Source organism: Blennius ocellaris, assembly GCF_963422515.1.
Source record: "Blennius ocellaris genome assembly, chromosome: 11".
In the NCBI taxonomy this organism is placed as follows: domain Eukaryota; kingdom Metazoa; phylum Chordata; class Actinopteri; order Blenniiformes; family Blenniidae; genus Blennius; species Blennius ocellaris.
In genome coordinates, this window is record NC_137660.1 from 26625132 (window position 1) to 26646017 (window position 20886).

At 44.7% G+C, this 20886-nt stretch overlaps 1 protein-coding gene across 1 annotated transcript in view; it reads right to left on the reverse strand.

Annotated features, from left to right (window-relative positions):
- Nucleotides 1-20886, reverse strand: part of LOC308136730 (neural-cadherin-like) — a gene marked incomplete at both ends in the record, with an annotated part of 103513 nt that overhangs the window by 26645 nt on the left and 55982 nt on the right. The window contains 13 exons of the mRNA XM_080505197.1: nucleotides 1824-1951; nucleotides 2109-2236; nucleotides 3788-4002; nucleotides 6103-6380; nucleotides 6882-7111; nucleotides 8110-8294; nucleotides 9631-9724; nucleotides 10458-12066; nucleotides 13953-14236; nucleotides 15635-15778; nucleotides 17879-18065; nucleotides 18483-18610; nucleotides 18883-19132. Coding sequence (XP_080361323.1) covers nucleotides 1824-1951; nucleotides 2109-2236; nucleotides 3788-4002; nucleotides 6103-6380; nucleotides 6882-7111; nucleotides 8110-8294; nucleotides 9631-9724; nucleotides 10458-12066; nucleotides 13953-14236; nucleotides 15635-15778; nucleotides 17879-18065; nucleotides 18483-18610; nucleotides 18883-19132 — 3860 coding nt within the window. The remainder of the gene's footprint in view (nucleotides 1-1823; nucleotides 1952-2108; nucleotides 2237-3787; nucleotides 4003-6102; nucleotides 6381-6881; nucleotides 7112-8109; nucleotides 8295-9630; nucleotides 9725-10457; nucleotides 12067-13952; nucleotides 14237-15634; nucleotides 15779-17878; nucleotides 18066-18482; nucleotides 18611-18882; nucleotides 19133-20886) is intronic.

Sequence of the window (20886 nt, forward strand, 5' to 3'; positions counted from 1 at the left end):
GTTACTCGAAAATGAATCAGTGGACGAGTAGAAGTAATTAGAAGTTTCAGGCCTGACTAACCCTTTAAATGGTCTGCATTTCAACATTACAAGCTCTTCTCAACTGTAAAGCTTGTTCTAATCTTTTAGGACGTGGTGCCGAATTTAACTTAATTAAAAACAAAAAGCCAAACTTTGACTACGCGGTTCATATTATGTACGTTTTTGTGTCAAACACCAAAGTTACAAATGTCAGCAAGTAAACCCTGCCCGCCACCGCACAATGAAACACAATGAAACACAATGAAGCCTCCATTATTTAAGCTGCGAGAAACAACCAGGGAGCAGAAAACACATATATTATATAAGGCATCTGTTTCGTAATTTCTGACAAACTGCCAAATGTACATACGGGATCTTCCCTCATGTGCAGAGTGTATCTGGCTTGCTGTGTGGCGTTGCAGTGCGGTGATTAGCAAGATATGCTCACAGAAGAAATACATATATATATATATATATATATATGTGTGTGTTTGATTCTCAGCTGAAGAAATTCTGCTTTGAATTGATCGCATGTTCGGAGTTTCTGTGATTTCAGTGTGCATGCGTGGGTTTTCCTCATGAGCTGTGGTGGGCGGTGTCGTGCATATCACTCAGGGTTGTGAACCTATTTCAATAAGTACTGCAAATGAAGAATTCTGCAGAGAATTTGCATGTTCTCCTTATACGTGTCATGACTCCCAGTCTATATTCTCCTGGGACTTGGTAGTTTTACAGTTGGCAGTCACCCATAATTGCAATCAATGTCGTCGTCTGTCTAGTGTATTATTCTCTGCATGCATGTTTGTGTATTTTATTACAAAAACTAACAGCAGCACCCACTAGTGGCCCAACATGAAAATGACATTGTTTCTGAGTTATATATATATATATATATATAAAACGATGAACAACAGCTTCATTAATGTTAGTCAGAATTGAAACTCGTGACGTGGTGTTTTCATTCATGTGCTACAAGAAAAAAGCTTTTTTCACCACACAAGTGCTAATTGGTGACTCTAAATTGACTGTCGATGTGTGTGTGTGTGTGTTTCCGTGTGTGTGTGTTTCCGTGTGTGTGTGTGTGTGTGTGTGTGTGTGTGTGTGTGTGTGTGTGTGTGTGTGTGTGTGTGTGTTTTAGCTCTGTGATTGACAACAGCTCCGGGCTGTCCCTGCCTTTCACGTGAAGTCAGAGACTGACTTCAGTTTAACATAATATAAATCTGTATTCAGTGAAGTGAGGGAAGGAGGAACAGTTATATCTGGTTAAAAAAAAATAAAAAATTGTAAATCAGTTTTACAGTTTTATTAGTCTTCATTATTGTTTTACATTATCTCAGACCCCTGCTGTGACTGCTTGTGTCCACCTCCTAAGGGTTGTTTGGCTCTGTGGGAGCACAGTTGAGGGGGAGGGGGGGGGGGGGCGGGGGGGTATTTAGAAACTGTCCCTGAGGGCAATGCATCCTTTCAGGTTTATGAACAGAACGGAACAAAACCTCGGTAGATTAGTATTGTGCAACCAAACACACACACAAAAAACACCCTCGAAGGCTCTCTGGAGAAATCCTAAACCCTAATTGTTAATTACTTACTTCAAAACAAATGCGGCTATGTTTATTCATGTGTCTACTCACATTCCCCATTTATTTATTATACTGTAATATACAATAAGACTAACACAATTTATTATTGATATTGTGATTTGGTCCCTTACTATTGGCTGCCAGGGGAAATTCAGGAAAAGGAGTTGGTGAATGTATTGCGCGGAGTTGGTTGAAGTTATTTAATTCAATTATTGATTTTACTTCTCCCTGTTGGGCGTGACCCCTCGAATTTCACAGGACGAGCGGTCCTCTGTCATCGCCCATGAGTCCACGCCTTCCGTCTCCATGACGATCGCAGTGGCACATCGATCCAGAGTGAAGCGCACCTCCTTTAAATTGGGGGAACAGAGAGAAGAGAAGTTGTTACTGCTGCTGCGTGGGGACACGAGACTCCACCATTGTTTGGCACTGTCAAAAAAAAATTGCAGTATATATAGAATGGGAGAGTGACACACAGAGGCGCTGATGTGAATATACTTCACTTACTTTACTGTTGCTCCTCACGTCGAGGCGATGCCAGCGTCTGTCAGCCACCCCGACATTATTTGTGAGCTGAAGGACGAGGGTCCCGGAACCGTGGTTAATTTTCAGGCTCGGGGTCCCGCCGACGAGCTCTGGGGAAGATAAATCGTCAGAATTAAGCACGCGGAAGTCAAAAGCCAAAACGTCCAATGTGCCGGCACGGACAGAATGTCGAAGTGAGGGTTGATTAAAAAAGAAACAAAGAAAAATCTGATGAAATTCAAACAAAAAAACAAAAAGTAAAAGGCAGGGGGAAAAAAAACAAAATAAAAACAAGAGGGAAAAACAAAAAAAGCAAGATGCAAATAACCAGTTTGTGTCGGCACAGGAAAAACCCAGGGGACCTGTGAAAGAATCTCACCTCAAAACAAACACACTAGCAACAGGAGGAGAGGGTGGCAATATAACACAACCCAGAAAGGATGTGGTAGCGAATCTGAATGGCAGCAGAAACAAGGTTACGGAAGAAAAAAAATTGTCCACCTGGTGATCTAATACGAGATGAAAACCAATTAAAGGGTCTGTTCGCGCAAATTGCAGCACATGCAGAGCTTCGTGGATTATCTGCTAATGACGGCACTGTTTCTGGAATGAGGTGTTGATGTATTTTTTTTTTTTTAATCTCATTTTTTTTTAAATAGTGTGAGTCCAATGAATGAAATTAAACTCACCTTGAGCATACCAGGGTGCAGGCATAGAACTGAGCGACACATATTTTCAGAATGAATAAAATAAAATAAAATAAAATATCTGCAAGGCTAATAAAGCCCCACTTCGATTAGAAATTGTTATTTTTTAATTTTTTAATTTTATGAAATATGGGAATTGGAAATGATATTTTGTGTTTATCTAGGTAGTATTTAAATCCACAAAAGCCTCATTGAAAAACACATTTTATATCACGTTATGATATTTACAAAAAGGCAACAAAAACACCATCACACTTCTATCATTATTCTGATCCCCCAACTCATTTTCTCTGTTCTTTTCTCTGATAAAAGTAGGGTGATCCACAATCGCACCACTACCTATTGTCTCACCGGGCGACATGAGTCATTGTAGTAATGAGGCTCCTTTCAAGTTTTTCCCGTACGAGATCGTGCAGCACTTCGGCGTCAGTCCAAATAACCCATTATCATTACTTATGAGTATATTGTAAATATGAGGGTAGCCTCCAACGTACCCGATCGCCTATTCGGTTTGATAAAATATTTATCGGCGTCCTTCACCTGCACGATTGAGGCGTGAGCCTTTGTGTCAGAAAGAATAAACCCCGCTGACGTGTCCTTGAGAGAGACACCGGGTGTCTCACCGGCTTCAAAATCTATCCGAAAAGCTCAAGCGGGAGTGAGAATTCCTCATGGCACATGATAAAATATTACTTACACGTTAGACGACGAAACCGCCTCGCCCCGCACGCCACTACATCAGGTACTTGCTGTAGTACTTAGTCGAGCGGGTGTTCATATCCCTCAGCAGAACACTAACGAACAAAATTTGCCTCGTATATCTGATTAGCTACCACCCAGTAATTAAACACACAAAATTAAGCTCCGAGTTTTAGTGCCAATAATAATGGCTCGGAGGGCCTCTGGGACATGCATCGAGTTATCTAGACACTTTTTCTTTTTCTCTTTCTTTACCTATGGCGATGTAGTCCTTGCTGTCCCCAGGCAGAAGAGTGGCCAGTGGGCCAGCATACAGTAGCAGGCCATCGTCTTCTTCAGTCATAAACTCCAGTGAAAGATGGCTATCAAAGCACGGCCTTATGGGGGGAAACCAGGCATAGCCGTTGCCAAGGAAACTAAGTCTCGTCTGCTGACAGTCTGGCCCCTCGAGCTGCGGGGGGCAGTGGCACCTGTAGCAGCAAGGAGGGAGGCGTGGAGGGGGGGGGGGAACAAAACAACAACAAAAAAACACACACAAGTGAGGAAATCATGGAAAAAAAACAAAAACAAAGGCAGAGAAACAATCAGTGTCATTCAGAGAAAATCTTCACACTGTCCAATCTCGGGACACGTGCGTGGCGACTTCTCCCCGGCGTACGTGACGGCCTTGTTGATTCACACAGGCGGCGGTTTGACTCGGCTCTGACGTGCCGGAAGAAATTCTGAGTGCTACGCGAGTGCTTTTATCAATCGCTTGCATTAGCCACGAAGCCCTGAATACTCAGTTCTACATTAAATCAATTAACACAGCCTATTTTTTTTTTTCTTCCTTATTTTATCTAACGCTGCTGTCTGCACACGACTCTCTGGAGACTGTTCTGACTCCGCATACCATGCTTCTTTTGTTGGGAGATAATTCATTCTATTTTTCCTCACTTTTCTATGTGTCATATCACCACAGATGTCCCCGACTTTTTTTCCCACCACCCAGCTCTTCCCTATCTTAAACGTATTTGCACACTGGTTGATAACTGTGCGGCTGCCTCTCGCTGTACTTTGGGTCGTAGCGTCAGTGCTCTTGAATAAACTGGGAAAATTAATTTCCACCACGGCTTTCTTGAATCTGTTTGTGAGCCGTACACGTTGATGGTCAGAGGAACGCCGTAAAGAGAACAATGTATTTAGCGATGAAAAAAAAAACAAAAAAACCAGCACATTCAATCACCGCGATGGCGAAGATTGAGGAGACGGGTGGATCTCATCCTGTCCTCTCCACTGCAGGCATGTGAGACAAGCTGGTTTTCCTGATAATGTCAAAGCCATCTATTTTCATGCGGTGTCTGAGGAGGGCTCTGTGTACTGAGGCTGTTAGGGGCTGTTTCTCCCATCGCTGTTTATTCTGCAGAGGGGCAACACATGTCAGGAATACTGATCTATACAACAGCAAAAAGGGACGGGTTAGGGTGAGCGTAGCCTTGTGCATACATTACATATGCACACGCCAAGCACCTCGATCCTTCACCGCTCTTTCATGTGACTCGTGAGAGCAATGCCAGCCCCAATCAGGAAGTGCATGGTATGTTTTTTTTTTTGTTTTTTTACCCCCACTCCTGACTGACAATATCTGATCAGCTGCTGTCTGAGGGTTCTTGTTAAGCTCCCCCGACAGAGGATCGCACCAGAAATTGGATTCTTTATGGCTGCACTGCATTCACATGAGAGCATATATAGCACATACAGCATGATATTCTCTTTTTACAGAACAAAGGCTTCTCTCAGCAGTGCACATCAAGTGCAGCGGAGACAATTTGAGAGATAAAGGGGGAAAGTGGGTTCTGTACATGCTGTTTCTTAAGACTTTGCCAGTGACAAAGTTGCACGTTCATGTAAATGGAATTAAATGAGATTTTGAGAAGTTGTGAACACGAGGAGGTGGGGGGGCAGAGTCATGCTAATCCCCCTTGCCCTATATTTATATAATCTGCGCATTAGTGTGTGCATGAAATGAAATGAACACAGTTTCTACTGCACAGAGCCACCCAGAGACATATGCACTGGGAGGTGAGGGGCTTGAAACCGGCTTCATACATTTATCAATATTAAGAGTTCATATTCAAACCACTGGCACATTTCTATGACACAAAGGCGATGCTGTTTTATTCTACAAACCAATATTGAAAGATCTGATGTTCAGTGTTTTGAAATTCGTGATGTGCAGAGTTCAGCTGTTTAGAGCAACGTGCACATCCACGTTCATCACTACCTTTGCAAATGGATGCGCGGCTTTCGAAAAACGATGGCACTTTATATTTAGCTGACTGCACAGAAGAGGAGCTTAAAACTGTTCGGTCAAGTTGCAGGGTGAAGGAGATTTTTTTTATCCCCCCCCCCCCCCCCTCACATGGGGCACTGCTTGTAATTCTGCACTCATTCTCTAAGGTGCCACTCTGAAAGTGAGTCTAGCAGGAAAAACTGCGGCACGTCACAGAAACTCTCATTCCCGTTTCCTCATCTCTTAAAGCGGTTTCCACCTGCAGCCCTTCAAAAACAACCGCCGACATTCCTCTCACCTGTAGCCGCTCTGGGTGTCAACGCAGGTCCCGCCATTAAGGCAGGGGTTGGCAGGGTAGGCGGCGCAGGGCTGATGGGTCATTTCTCTGGCAGCGCAGCCACACACAGCCTGGGACGTCACTTTCACTGAGACCAGGGATAAAGCGCCCGAGTCGATCAACGTGGGCCAGTCACTGATGCTTAGCTGTGTGGAGCAGCCGCCGGACGACTTGCAGTCGGTACGCACACACTCGTCCACCTGCACCTGGTTCACATTCGCACGCAGGAGCGACTGCAGCTGCCAAGAGAAAAGAAATAAGAGAACGGATGAGCGAGACAAAGATGGAAAATTACAGTACTTGTGAGTGGAGATAAGAGGGAATTGTATCTCCAATATTGGTGGAGCGGAGGGACTCGGCGACATGTGATTGGAGGAACAAAACAGCTTCACCAGCAATGCAAAAAAAGGGACGCTTTCAACATTAATGTTTTATTAGTCTGTAACTGGTTGTGAAGCTGCAACATTTGGAGAAATCACAACAATGCACAATGAAAACATTGACCAAATAAAAAAAAGAAAGAAAGAAAGCATGTAGCAGAAAACAGAAAGACACAAACAACAAATGAATGCGAGAGGCGCAGAGAAATGACAGAGGCAGGCGGTAAACAGAGAGAAAGTTGGTGTGGAAAATAAAAGGGCAGATAAAAATCCCTGTTATCGCTTCCCCTCAAGCTCCCGAGTGCATCACTTGATATATGAGCACTGGTCTCTACCTGTCTGACATGACGGTATGTGTACCTTCTTTTTATGCGTGGCGAGGACGGCGTGCAGTTTCTCCGGACGCAGGTAGCCGCCCTCGGTCAGCACGTAGAAATGGACGTCCACCGTGTTCTCGTCTTTGTCTGCGATGCTGAAAATGTTGATGCTCGCCGCTCTGACGGACAGGGCTTCAGACAGGAAGTCCCAGAGCGCCTCCAGCCGACTCTTCCCCTCGACGTGAGAGTCGATAAAATCTCTCGCCGTTATGCCTTCGGGAGACAAATAAAATGGCGGTTCGTGAAATACGAACTACTGACTCGTCACTGACAACCACGGCGTTGATCAAACGTCTACCGATGTTCTTGATTCCGCGAGCGCGAGAGGCACCCGAACATCTCGCTCGATTGATCCTCTTCTTCGCCGAATCCTTCATACGGTGGATTGGTCGCCATGCACTCGAGTAAAGATCATTTATTCCTTCACTCGCATAAAGTCAGAGTCTTGACAAACGGCCTTGTGCCAAATATTTTAATGACCATAAAATCAGTAACATTTGCGGTGCCGCCTCAGAGTAATATCTGGAGAATGTGAGCAAGTCATCTTTAATCTCCCAAAAATGATAACGACTTGGAGTCAGAGGCATCCATAATCGCCTTTGACTCTGTTCACCGAATGGCTTTTTAAATGTCAAGGACTTTACCTGACACTTTGAAATTGACCTTTATAACTCAGATTTGCTCTGAGAGACTGTCAGAAAAAATGAACACTCTAACATAAACTTCAGAGTGTTCGAGAAGAAAGAATCTATTTCCAACAAGCACCATGAATGGCTGCTTTACAATGCTTGGAAATGTTAAATAACGAAAGTATTAAAAAAAAAAAAAAAAAGAATTCTTGTGACAGCCTATTATTTCAGCGTTAACTGGATTGACAACCTGATAATCACTCAATGAAAAGTACCAATTTATGCATGCCTGTGGCAGATGCTGTCTCTTTTCCACATCAGCTTCAAACAAGAATTTATTAGCCGCAACAAAGCATGCTGTCTTTTTTTTTTTCTTTTTCGTGGAGGAACACTGAGACTGGGAATCGTTTCACATCAAATAAGTTCTTCATTATTATTTTTTTCATAGTTTTTCTTTTGGGGGTCATGCAGTAAAGCAAGATGCAACGGAGGGTCTACCTGCTAAGCTGTCGGCACCCGAGGATTCTAGTCTAACACGGACTTCGTGCCAGCAGGTAAGTGAGTGTTTCTTCCGATCATTACCGGTCAAACGCAGCGAGGCGGCGGACAGGATGGCCTTTTCCTCCAGCTCTCTGACATGAACTCGGACCCCCGAGAACACATCGGGCCACACCCCGTCGGACACCCCGACCCTCAGCCAGTAGCTGCCCGCTGGTATGCTTTGCCGAACGGTGAGGACTCCCGAGCTCTGGTTCAGGCTGAAGTATCTGAGGAAAGCAAGAGGAGCCATTAAGTAGGAGGAGACTGCCACTGTGAGAGATGAGAGAAAACAAAAGGGGAGAAAAAAGAAAAAAAAAAAGACAAGTGACTTCTTTTGTTTGGCGCTTTTGTTGTGAAGAAAAACACCTGACAGGTGGCAGGCAGACAAACGGAGAAATGGTCAGAGGTACCTGAGCTTAGGGCAGGAAGTGGTGGTGAATTCATTAAAAATAATACAGAACAAACTGAACAACAACGACACAAAAAATGTCAAGAAGGAAAAGAAGAAAAAAAAAACATATTTCTTGCCTCCACAAGCTTTTTAAAGGGCTTGATAGTTGTCATAGTAACTGTCAGAATTTGTTATATGAATAAAACAAATATGCAATTGGTATTTCTAATCTGATCTTGACGGTGTGAATGCTGAAGAGCTACTCAAGGTCCATGCTGTAGCAAGACTGTGCTTGTATGTAAAGTTTCATGTCTAGAACATTGTGTGGGGGGGGGTTTCTTTCAATCATACTTATATGATAGGGCCATGATTAAAGTCTGACTGTAAAGTCTAGCCAATATTAAAAGGGGCAGAGCACTAAAGACAAACTGGAGGTGATGAAGGCCAATGTTTTTCAGTGAAAAACTTTTCTTGTGTTTTAGGCTCCGTTTACATGAACACTGCCCAGACTCACTGAAAACACCACCTTTTGAAAATGGCTCCCAGGGTGGAAGTTTTGATAATACACTCCGATTATGTCATGAAACAACAATTTCCAAAAAAACTGACATAATTTTAAAAACATTGCCACGTAAACGCTGAACTGGTCTGAAAGCAAAACGCGAAAACGATGCATTTTCACTTGAAACGGTGTCGTGTTATGTAGGAGTTTGGATGTTTACACTGTGCACATGTTCTCAGGTTTTATACAACAGTCGGAAAACAAGCCTTTGAGCCTAATCTGTGATTCCATATACACTATTTGTGTGAATTTTAATGTGAATAAACACTCTCTGTATTTGAGCCTGTGACCTTTTCAGAGTATACCTTGCCTTTTGCTCATAGTCCGGGACCGGCTCTAGTATCCTGACATGCATCGAAGATGAGTGGCGAGAAAGATTAAGGGAAATACTGTTAAAGCTTGCTTCAAGCTGTTAGTGGAATCATTGAAAGGAGCCTTGTTAGGAAAAATACCAACTCATCACTGAGCTCATAGCGTCTCTATTTCTCAAACTCACCACTGTTGGCAGTTGTTCTCGTACTGTATTGCTTTAGCATTTGTACCTCTGGAGATCAGCATGTTTTTAGAAAAAAAATATATATAATTAATTCGTTTAACAGTGAGCTCTTACTTGGCTGCGCTCGTCTCCAGAATGTATGTCTTGTTGTCCCAGTCATCTGGATCTGGGGCATACACCTTCCCCAGTGCTGCGTTTGCCATCCTTCCTGTTCAAGGTAAACACACGCGCGCGCACATTGATTCAGTCTGGACGAAATCTGCTGATGCCAACATTTATCTTTTCGTCCCTCTCTTCTCCTTATCTGGCATTCTTGTGTTCTGTTCTACTTATTATGCTCATAACTGTGGAGTCCCACTGCTGGAATGAATAGGCTCTCAGTGCTCCACTTCAGAGAGCGTAGAGCTTAAGGAAGCGAGGCTATCTCAGTATGGATTATGTTATTATCGACCTGCAGTGCCAGAGCACTGCAGCTGGGTAAACAATGGCGGCCCGGATGAGTCATGGCGCTCCTGCTTTCCACAATTACCAAAACTGCCATGTAGCTGAGTGTGCAATCAAAGCACTAACAAGCCAACGAACCCAACCAACTTACCTGGAGGGGAAAAGCACTACAACAGAGAAGAATCATGATCTTTGTCATAATGTGATGTTCAGATGAGCTTTCGGCACGGGGCTTGGCAAAGGAAAAATGCGCTCAGGGCTCGGGAAAGGATTTGACAACGGTATTACCATAACAAAACAGTGTTGGAATGTAAAAAGAGGGGAACAATTATGAATTCTACACAACACTAGGAAGGTATGGAAGTGAAAACTTTTTTTTCCCCCCCTCCCTCAGCTGAAACCTTAGTTTTCCCCTCCTCAGTCAAGACCTGCCAGCAAATTGTTGGAGCACAAACAGCAAGAAAAGAGAGCAAAATAAGCAGAAGTGAGCAACTCACCCTTGCGGCTGTGAACGTAGATGTCCTTCTCTCCTGCCTGATGGGCATTATCGTTTTGGTCGCCTATTGTGATGGTGAGCGTGTTCGTCGCCGTCATTGGGGGGACGCCGCTGTCAATCATGATCAGAGGCAAAAGGTACTCTTTCTGTCGTTCCCTGTCGAACTGCCGCAACGTGGTGAGCGTGGCCGAGCCGTTCCCGTGGTCCTGCAGGTGGAAGTCCACAGAGTACGCAGGGGGCAGGGAGAGAATGAAGGGCGCCCCGTGCTCTGGGGTGTCCCGGTCCATGATGTGAAGCAGAGTTGAAGTCCGGTTGAACCAGACCACCTGAGGTGCTGGACTGTTCTCCCACAGAACCGGGGTGTAGGCCGCCTCCAACTCCGGCCCGTTGTCGTTCACGTCGAGCAACGGCAACTGGACCGTGACACTGCCGGTCAGTGCCGGCGTGCCACGGTCTGTCGCCAGTATGACCAGCTCGTATCCCGCCACCGTCTCCCGATCCAGCGGCCTCAGGACCGTGACGACGCCGGCGCGACTGACTGTAAATTGTTCGTAAGGGTCCGACTGCGGGAGGAGGCTGTACAAAACGTCCCCATTCTGTCCCGAGTCAGAGTCTGCAGCCGCGACCTGAATGATGCTGGTCCCCACGCTCACGTCCTCGGGCAGAGGTGACAGCAGGTGAGAGTTTGGGGTGAACACGGGGGCATTGTCATTCTCGTCCTCCACCAGAACCACACAGTGGATCACGCTCGAAAAGTCAGAATCCTCCACCTTGACCGTGAGGTTAAATCGCTGCTCTCCAGGCCGTTCAAAGTCCAGCTTTTTCTTCAATTTCAGAGTGCCAGTCTGCTCCAGCCTGTGACTAACCATGTAGAATCGCTGCTCTGTGTCTCCTGCCACCACACTGAAAGCCAGATGTCCATATCTGCCAGCGTCGGGGTCCAGAGCGCTCAGCTCCAGAATAGAAGCGTCTTCATCTGTGCTCTCGGGCACGCGAGCGCCACACCAGTCCTCTTTAAACTTTGGCACATGGTCATTGATGTCCGTCACGAGCACGGCGACGGTCGCCGTGCCTGTCATACCCCCGCCGTCCCTGGCCTCCACTACCAGTTGGTGGCTGTCAGCTAACTCTCGGTCCAGACCCTCGGCTGCCACCGATATGGTGCCAGTGCTGGAGTCAATAGCAAAAAGGTCTTGGTTGTTTGTGCTTTGTGCATTCTCAGTGATCCGGTAGGCGAGGATTGCATTTTGGCCCACGGCTGCGTCGTCAAGGTCCACCGCCGTCATTTCCACAACAAACGTTCCGGGAGGGGAGTTCTCCGCTATGCTGCTGTGGCAATTATCAGGTGCACAGGAGAAGGTGGGGGCATTGTCATTTATGTCCCACACGTTGATAATAACATCCGTGAAGCCAGTGAGTCCCTCGCCCTCCTCGTCCGTCGCCATGACAACAAAGCGCCAGACAGCACGATCTTCTCGGTCCATCGTGCGCTGGGCATACATCTCCCCCGTGATGTCGTTGATCATGAAATGCGACTCTGCCCCTTGACCATGGATAGAATACCGTATTGCGCCTTGATCTGCATCTTTGTCCGGGTCAGTCGCCGTCACCTGGAGAGATGAAGACAACTCTATGAGAAAATGGATATTCATTCATCCAGTCAGACCCAAATTATGGCTTCCTCTTATCTCTTTTCGACCGTCACCCAAGTCTTCTTTGCTTTAGGATTTTCCAGACAGCCTATTTAAGTGTTTGCACTTACTGAGTTTCCTTTCAGACCACCTAAATTAAAGCAATGGGCTCTGATCAGACAGGTTTCTTGCATCAGGCCACACAGTGGCTCCGACAGCCTCACAGCACACTTCCCCCTTCTGAAATCACATGTGTCTCTGTAACTCTGTGAAATTCACTTTGCATCACGTTTCGGGTTTTTCCAGCTGAAAGAGTGGCGGCAGATACACTGAAGTAACATTCACATTAAATTGGAAACATTTCAAAACAGAAAATAAATCTCCAAAAGCTGGCGACTTAAAAAAAAAAAAAGCACGATCAGGATAATTACAAAACATAAGTCTCAGCTGTAACCAGGGTGTGATTTTCCAGAGGTGGTTTATGTGTCCCCCATTTTGGTGGATTATAATTTTTGTATTTTTTTTTTTTTTTTTTTACCACAGATGGGTAATACTTATCCCCCCTTCATAGATTAAAGTTACATTAAATAAATGTATTTTAATACTTATTAAAGCAGGGCTGCCAGTTCTCACCCATCAGGAGTGAAAGTCACCCTAATACCGCTGAGATCACATACATCGTCTCTTGTTAAGTCATATTTGTTCTATTTGGCTAAATGCAGGGCTTCCTAATGTATTTCCCATTAAAAGGTATTACTATTAATGGCTGTTGGGCTTCACAGAGACTAAAAGGTATTTAAGGAGACGTGGTAGCTATATGCCGTTATTATTGAACGCCTAGAAAATCTTTATATATAGCTCTGCAACAATTGTTATGCACTTTTTATGAGTGAGTGCTGTCAATGCTTTATAATATCTTCGCCTTTATTGAGAGTACAAATGCGAGAATTTCCGAGGATAATTAAAGTATTTATATTCTAACACACAGAGGAGTGTTGGTTAAGCACTCTCGCCTCAAGCATCAAAGGAAGTCAATGGTTTGAGTCCAGATTGGGAACATATGGAGATTTTTCTACGAGTTTCCCTGTTTCCTCCCACAGTCCAAAAACATGCATTTGAAGCTATACTGTGTGTGTGAATAACTGTCCGCTACTCTATATTTTCCTTGATACACTAAGCCAGCAGTGCCAAACACATTTTAATTCAGTGGCCTCATACAGACTAATTTCCTCTTGAGCAGGTCAGACCGATTAAATAATAACTGTTTAGCTTAAACTTGACATTTTTCTTTGTTTGGGTGCAGAGTATACATGATGAAAATGTCAAAACCAAACAATTACTACCCAAAATTAATACAATCTCAATTTTTTTTTTTTTTTTTTTATGAAACCTGGTGGAAAAATACAGTGCAATGTCAAAAAAAAAAACTTTCCTACATTTGTTGCATTATGTGTGTTTTGACAAAATCTCCCTGACTGCATGGTTTTGAGGCGAATTCTGGTTATTGTGTCACTGCTCTTAAGACATTTTTTTTTACAGTTTGCTTGGTGGTTTGAGGGGCTGGATTAGATCCTCTTGCAGGCTGCTTTTGGCCCACAAGCCTTATGTTTGACACCACAGGACTAACCTTTCCTACCTTTGCTCATCGTTGGCTGGGATTGTCTTCAAGGCTTCGCTAAAACGGTGGAGATGATGTATGGCTAGATGGATGGCTAGTAGAAATCCCACTTCGCACCTCTTTATCACGTCACATTTGCAAGAAATATACACTGCATACAACCATCATACATCCAGAAACATCCCCGCCTCTTGTTTTGAAACAAATCACATCCTCTCTATATCAGTTGAGAAACTGAATTTCTTACCTGTAGCACAAACACAGGTGATCCATCAAGCTCCTCTGTGACGGATCCGTAGTACTCGTTCATGGAAAACACGGGCGCCTCGTCGTTCTTGTTCACCACGGTCACCACCACCGCGGCGTAGTCTTCCCACTTCCCGTCTGAGGCGAGGACCAGGAGCTTGTATCTCTTCTGCTGCTCGTAGTCCAGCGGCTGAGCGATGAAAATCGTCCCCACTTCTGGCTCGATGTCAAAAACGCCACCTTTGTTGCCAGATGTGATCTGGTAGCGCAGCTTGGCGTTGGCCCCTGCAGCAGGAATTACAAAAGGCATGATCGGGAGCATTTGAATAAAACAGCTGCTGAAGTCTTTAATTCTTGAATCTCTTTTTCCGCCCCCCCAGTTTCCTTTCCGCTCGTCGGTCGCGACAGTCCTACGACAACAGCAGGGTGTAACCATGAGGGTCTTACGCCTCATCTCCTCTAAGACCTTGGCATTAGTAGGTTTTCATGTATCCCTTTCTTGTTTTGATTACTTAATTAAATGAAAACTTTGTACCTCGTCTCCTTGGCTTTAATCAGGAACTAATTAAGAAAAGGGTGGCGAGAAAAGTAAAAGGAGGCGTGAGAGTAAAAGCAGCAAAATGCACTGTGATAGAGCCCTCAGGGGAGTGATATTGAGGCTTCTTGTGAGAGGATAGGGGGGTGTAGTTTAGTGAAAACGAAGTCAATATCTGAACTTATCTGGTGCGTCTCCTCGGAGACTGTCCAATCTGGCGGTTTAACACCGGAATGGATTAGATAAGCTCCTGGAATGTACAGCCTTTACTTTCAATCATTTTGTTGGGTTAAAGTAGCTACAATCCCATGTAAATACACTAATCTCTACTATTAACACAACCCTAACTGACTAAGTGCTCCCGGTCTCCCACAGGGCTCTGGCAGGCTTACAGCACTCAAACCCAGGGTGGAGTTTTGAAACAAGACAGATTGAGCATAGCCTCTTAGGAGAAAGTACAACACTATTGTAACTTTAATGTTGGTGGCGGGGGGGGGGGGGGGGGGGGGTGTTAGACCACGGCTATTCATCATTAGTGGAGCAGCCCAGCCTAAGCTGCACCCCCGCTCTCCATAAATACTTGATTAACGGACCTAAACATGCCTGATAAAGGGATCTTAGGCGGCTGCTTTGTGCAGGATGAGCAACTGCTTTATTGCTTAAATCCCGCCCACCTACTGTGTGGGAGCGTGTCACTCTTTTTTGGAACATATGTGCTACATTGCGTTGCCAAGCACTCAAATGACGAGTAAATCTAGCACGCCGCTTCATTTCAGCTGCATAATTTCTGTGAAGCCGACGCCAGATTGGAAACGACTGCCCAGAGGGTCACTTCATGCATACTGCTACAAATACACGCAATGTTAGGGGGGGGGGTGTAAAAAAAAAAAAAAGGTGCCTACTTGGCACACAACTCACTGAAAAACTGACTGCTAGACTGACAAAATACTGTTATTATTCCCAAAATAAGAGTCTGGTGTGAAGTGCTGAAGAAGTTGTAAAGTTTCCATGAATCCCACAAAAAAACGTTTGTATTGCTTCCAGTTGGCTAATTTCTTTGACCCGTATTTCTAGAAAGTGGCATCAGTAAAAAAAAAAAAAAAAAATCTCTCTGGGACCTCTTGAGACTGCCGCCTTGTCATCCGTACCTTCATCCTCATCATTAGCACTGACGGTGACAATGGCAAGGCCCACATCTGCATTCTCATCAACGCCGACTTCATACAGCCGCTGAGCAAAGAGCGGTTTGTTGTCATTGACGTCGCTGATGAAAACCCTCACATACGCTGTGTCTGCAAGAATGACGGAACGGCAGAAGATTAAACGACATGGCGAACGCACGCAGACACACACACACACAGTCACACACACACACAGAATTCGGGCGACACTTCATGCGCGTTAGCGTCAACCCATCTGTTTATTGATTCTGCAATTCATCATCACTGTTTAGCGGAGAAGAGGCACTTAACCCGACGCAATGCGACTCGCTGACATGGAAATTAGAGAAAACATTATTCACAAAGATTTGCTGTAAATTACATAAATTATTCATTTTGTCAAGAGTTTATTGTTTTAACAGGGGTAACTGTATTCAACAGAAAGAATAACCGTAATGGGGCTAAACCATTTTTTTTTTTTTTTTTTTTTTGTTGTTGTCGAGAGTAGATAAAGAACCTCTCTACTGGGAAGGTTAAATATTTATAAGGCGACAACTGTTTGCATCGGATCTGCGGCTTCCTCATTACAGTGTTTATTTCTTTAGTTGGGAAGAGTAAATTATCATCTCGCAGAGCACATGGCTGACATGTTAATTTGAAGCCGTGGCAATAATAAATGACGGTGGAATGTGTGGCTTGATTTTCTCCGGTTGTTTTTACATTTCACTCCTCCTCTTGGTACATCCCAGGGGTGACAGAGAGACAGGTACTGTTTGCAGCGGAGATGAGCCCTTCTGGAACCGGTAGATACGTAGGCACATGCTCAGGCTCATCGCGAATGCTAAGCAGCCCTGGCAACCCTGGAGACGGGGTTTTGCTGCTCCAAAGCATTAACCTGTACCCCCTAATACCTCTTTTCACGGCAAAATACCAACGACCTCTGAATACAAAAAGTCGCGTTACGTCACTTCGCATCTGAGCCGGGATTTCACGGCCGCCCCAAATGTCACACGGGCGACATGGCGAACAAACGCGCGAGGTATACCGAGTAAACACTGAGCATGAGAAAATTAAAAGCCAGAAGAAGTTTGCTCGAAAGGAAAATGTTTTTTTTTTTTTAAATTGAAGCGCGAGGTAATCTGCAAACTATTTTCACCCGGAGGAGTGCGAGGCTGCCTGGTCATGGCAGCGGAATCAATCAAATTAAGATTCACTTTTCAAAGTCAATCCCAAGGTGTAAATGAATGCAATGTCAGTGCAGTGTGTTTAAAACACAGGGCACAGAGGAAGCACTCCTCACGGTTTACCGTTTCAGTATTGCCCTGCAGGCTATAGAGGGGGGAAAAAAAAGAAAGAAAAAAAAAAGAATCCTGCATCAAAAAAGCATTATAGCAGAGCCGAGGTCACCTCAAAGTTAAGTCTTCAACCTCATGTAGTTTATTAAGCTGTGACAACAGCCACAGTATGACTAAAGAAGGACACACAAAATATGAAGTACCTCTCAATTATTTTCTGGAACATTTTAACAGAATAGTAATTAGAGAAGGGACATAGAAATGTCCTTAAGGAATGGTTTGACATTTTCACATGAGCGACAATGTAGTTTCTTGATGAGAATCAAGTTGAGAAGACTGATACAACAATTTCGTTATGGTAAATGAGAGGCAATAAGTAATAACCTGCAAATGTGGGGAACTAAAGAAACAGCTGGTAGGCTCAGTTGAAAAAACAAAACAACTAAAAGAGATTCTACCGAAAAGCATTTTAAGAGGTTTCGTTTTATATCCTTTAGACAAATACGTGGGCAGACAAAAAAGGCAAAAGCGATGAGAAACTTGAAAATTTGTCATGTAAACAGGACCTAAGATGGACTGCAGCCCCATACGATTATATCTGGATAGAATAGATAAAGAGTTGTATTGATGCACTGACTCATGGAGAAATTAAATTCTTGGACAGACGTGGAACACAGTGCGAGCAGTGAAACATTGGATTATTGGATTGTGTGTGACTGGGTGTAGGAGCATGATTTTTCGCGATGCAACTGATATGCAAGATTTTACTTTCGGAAAACTTCTGGGAGGTCACAATCAGATTGATCTGAGGGAGCGAAGTTGTGCTAAAAGACAGTTTAAAACTAATACAAGCAAGTGTAAGGGAGGCAAAAACATCTCGTAACCATCCACTGGTTAGTTCCCATGCATTCGTCCGTAGATCCACGTCGTTGCTCACCTGTGTTTGGCTGTCTGTTCTTGCCAGGTCGCGCCGACTCCTGCCCGTCTTCTGACTGAACCTCCAGCAGGTAGGAGCTCCGGGCCTCACGGTCGAACACCGCTTCCGTGTAAATGAGCCCAAATTCGGGGTCAATACGAAACAGGTGGTGGTCGCCACTGCTGTCACTGAGCAGAGTGTAGGTGATCTGCGGAGCGAGAGGTTCACGTATTATTAATATGACGCACACCTTCGAGCAGTGACCCGCTGAAAATGTGGGCTCCGTGGCTGAAAATGCCAATACCCAGGTCTCTATCGTACTCCCCGTCTGTTTTCTCATTACACTCCAAACACTCAGTCCCACCACGACTGTCACAGTCAGTCAGACGGCTGTCGGCGCGGCTCCAAAACGCCACCCTGACAGCGCTCTGACAACTCCGGAACAAAAGCTTCCGCACCGGTGGGACTGTGGTGTGATGTTACATAATGGCCCTTGTAGTGCGCCATGCATGGTTTGACAAAGCAACAGTCTGCGATTCCTCCTAAATCTCGTCTCCTCGCAGATGCAGCCCCGCAACGTGGACATAAGCGCCGTAAATCATCACACACACACACACACACACACCTCTCCATTAAGACCCAGGTCTTTGTCGTGGGCAGACACTTGGAGAACCGAAGTCCCCATTTGGGCCCCCTCAGTGACCGACGCCTCGTAGATGGAAGATGTGAAAAATGGCACGTTGTCGTTGACATCTGGGGAAAACAGAGAGTTAACGGGAGAATAATGACGTCTGGATTTCTACACGGTAATTCAATATACCATTTTCTAGCATCAGAAGCTTTAGCCTTTGGGCTTTCCTTTTCAACTTATCCACACTGTTACTGGAGCACAATTTATAAATGCAATAATGGGATAGCGACACTGGGTCTGAACATACAATTGAAACATTTTAGTAAAATTGTGCTCCTGGAACAATACGGTCCGCCGAACGTGTGAAAATGACATATCGAAGAGAAAATGATACCTGTCACGTTCACGTAAACTGTCGTGAAAGCCGCCAGGGGCACGGCGGCGACGTTCTGCGCCCGGACGCGGAGGGAGAAAAACGGCGTGGTCTCGTAGTCCAGCGGTTCGGACACCAGGATGGAAGCGGAGCCGTCCTCGCGGTTGGGGGACAGGTAGAAGCGAACCGGCATGTTGGTTTCAGGGACCATCCCGTCCTCCAGGTTGTACGTCACCCTGGGGTCACCCAGCTGAGACGTGGCTTTGATCGTCTGAGTGGAGGACAAAAAAAAAAAATCGGATCGTGACTCTCCTTGGATGGAAGCTTTCGACTCGGTTTGTCGCAAAATTAGAGCAGGCTGACACATGAAGCAGAAAAGAAGGCTGGCTGGAATAAATAAGACAAAAATCTGTTGATTTTCCTCGTGGGTTTTTTTTTTTCTTTTTTTTTTTTCCCCCAAGCCGAACCACACGATTACCCGCTGCCAACAATTCTCTCGCTTACCTTTCAAGCTTTTGTGAAACATTTTGGTAAAAAAGAAGGCGACGACTTAAAATCCATCCCGTGTCGGCTTGAATGGAAGTAGTTAATGTGACAATAGGAGCCTGATTCGCTAGGATCCCAAATAAAGCGGTCCGAATTGCATGTTTATTTTTTGTGTTTAGCCGGTGATCAATCAGGAATAATAGATTGGCGACGTGTGAAAACAAGAGTGTTTGATGTGGCGTGGCGCTACTGCTCATGTCCACTATGAATGCAGCTCCAGAAATTCCTCTCAGTCCACAAACAGCAGCAGTCCCTGCTGAAGGACGAGCCCATCTTCACCGTCCTTTTAAGTGTGTTATGTGCAGGCCATAAACACCGCAAGTACATTTAGACATCATAGATGCTTTAAATTAATCCACCCATATAGCGTCCCCGTATTTTGCATGTTCTTGACGGCGCTCTTGATATTGCATATTCATTAAGGTAAACACACTAAATAGATTGTGCATATTACTTTGTGGACCCGTCTGACGTAATCCTCCGCGCCCTGATAATGGATCAAACCTCCGTGAGGTGATCAGGCACCGAGTCTCTGAAAATAACAACAAAAGCCCGACATTTCAAGATGAAAACTACAAACATTTCTAAGCAGTAGCGTCCATATTTAATCTGCGACTGCTTGTTGTTTGTGTAATGAAAATCCCTTTATAGTTGGGCTCAAATAACAATTTCTTTGAATCAGATCTCTCTCTCTCTTTTTTTCAAAAATGTTCTATTACAACCTATGAAAAAAACAAACAATGCTCAATCAAAGTGTCATGTTCAGTGTGTTCCTCTGGTTCTTCTCAGTTCTGGGCACAGCCCCACACAGATCTTAATAAATACCTTGAAATCTAAGAAATGAATCAAACATTGTCAATCTCGCTTCGCTATGTTCCAGAACCATGTTTGCGCGGTGTGAAAAGAGACCGGATCAGATAAACCCCAAAGATCTGACAGTGTAAACTTCAAAGAAAGTGTTTCATTAGTGTGTGTGTGTGTGTGTGTGTGTGTGTGTGTGTGTGTGCGTGTGTTTGTGTGTGTGTGTGACATTTGTATGCCGACCACTATGTTTGTTGTTCCTCTCATTTCCCTATAGCGTACATACATATCGGCGGGTGTAGAACACGGTTGTGTCTCGCCTCTCACGTCTCAGGCTGCAGTCTGACGCTTTGAAAAATGTGCCGTCTTGCTGGGAAAATTGATACCGCTCTTATGTCCATTACACGTCCCACCGAGTGCCTGGCAATTTACCAGTTGTAACAAGACTCCATGAGGTCAGCGAGTCCCGCCAAGACATAATTAAAGCATTTAACTTTAAATGAAATCCTCAGCTTTGAAAACATTTTTTTGAAAAATAACTTCTTCAGCAGATGAAAGTCACAAATGTTATAGTGCAGATTTGTGTGCTTTGGAGGTGATGATAGGGTTTTATATTTTAAAGTTTTGGACAGGGTGGAACTGGCTGTTCCCTGTGATTTAGGTCTTTGGCTCGAGGTT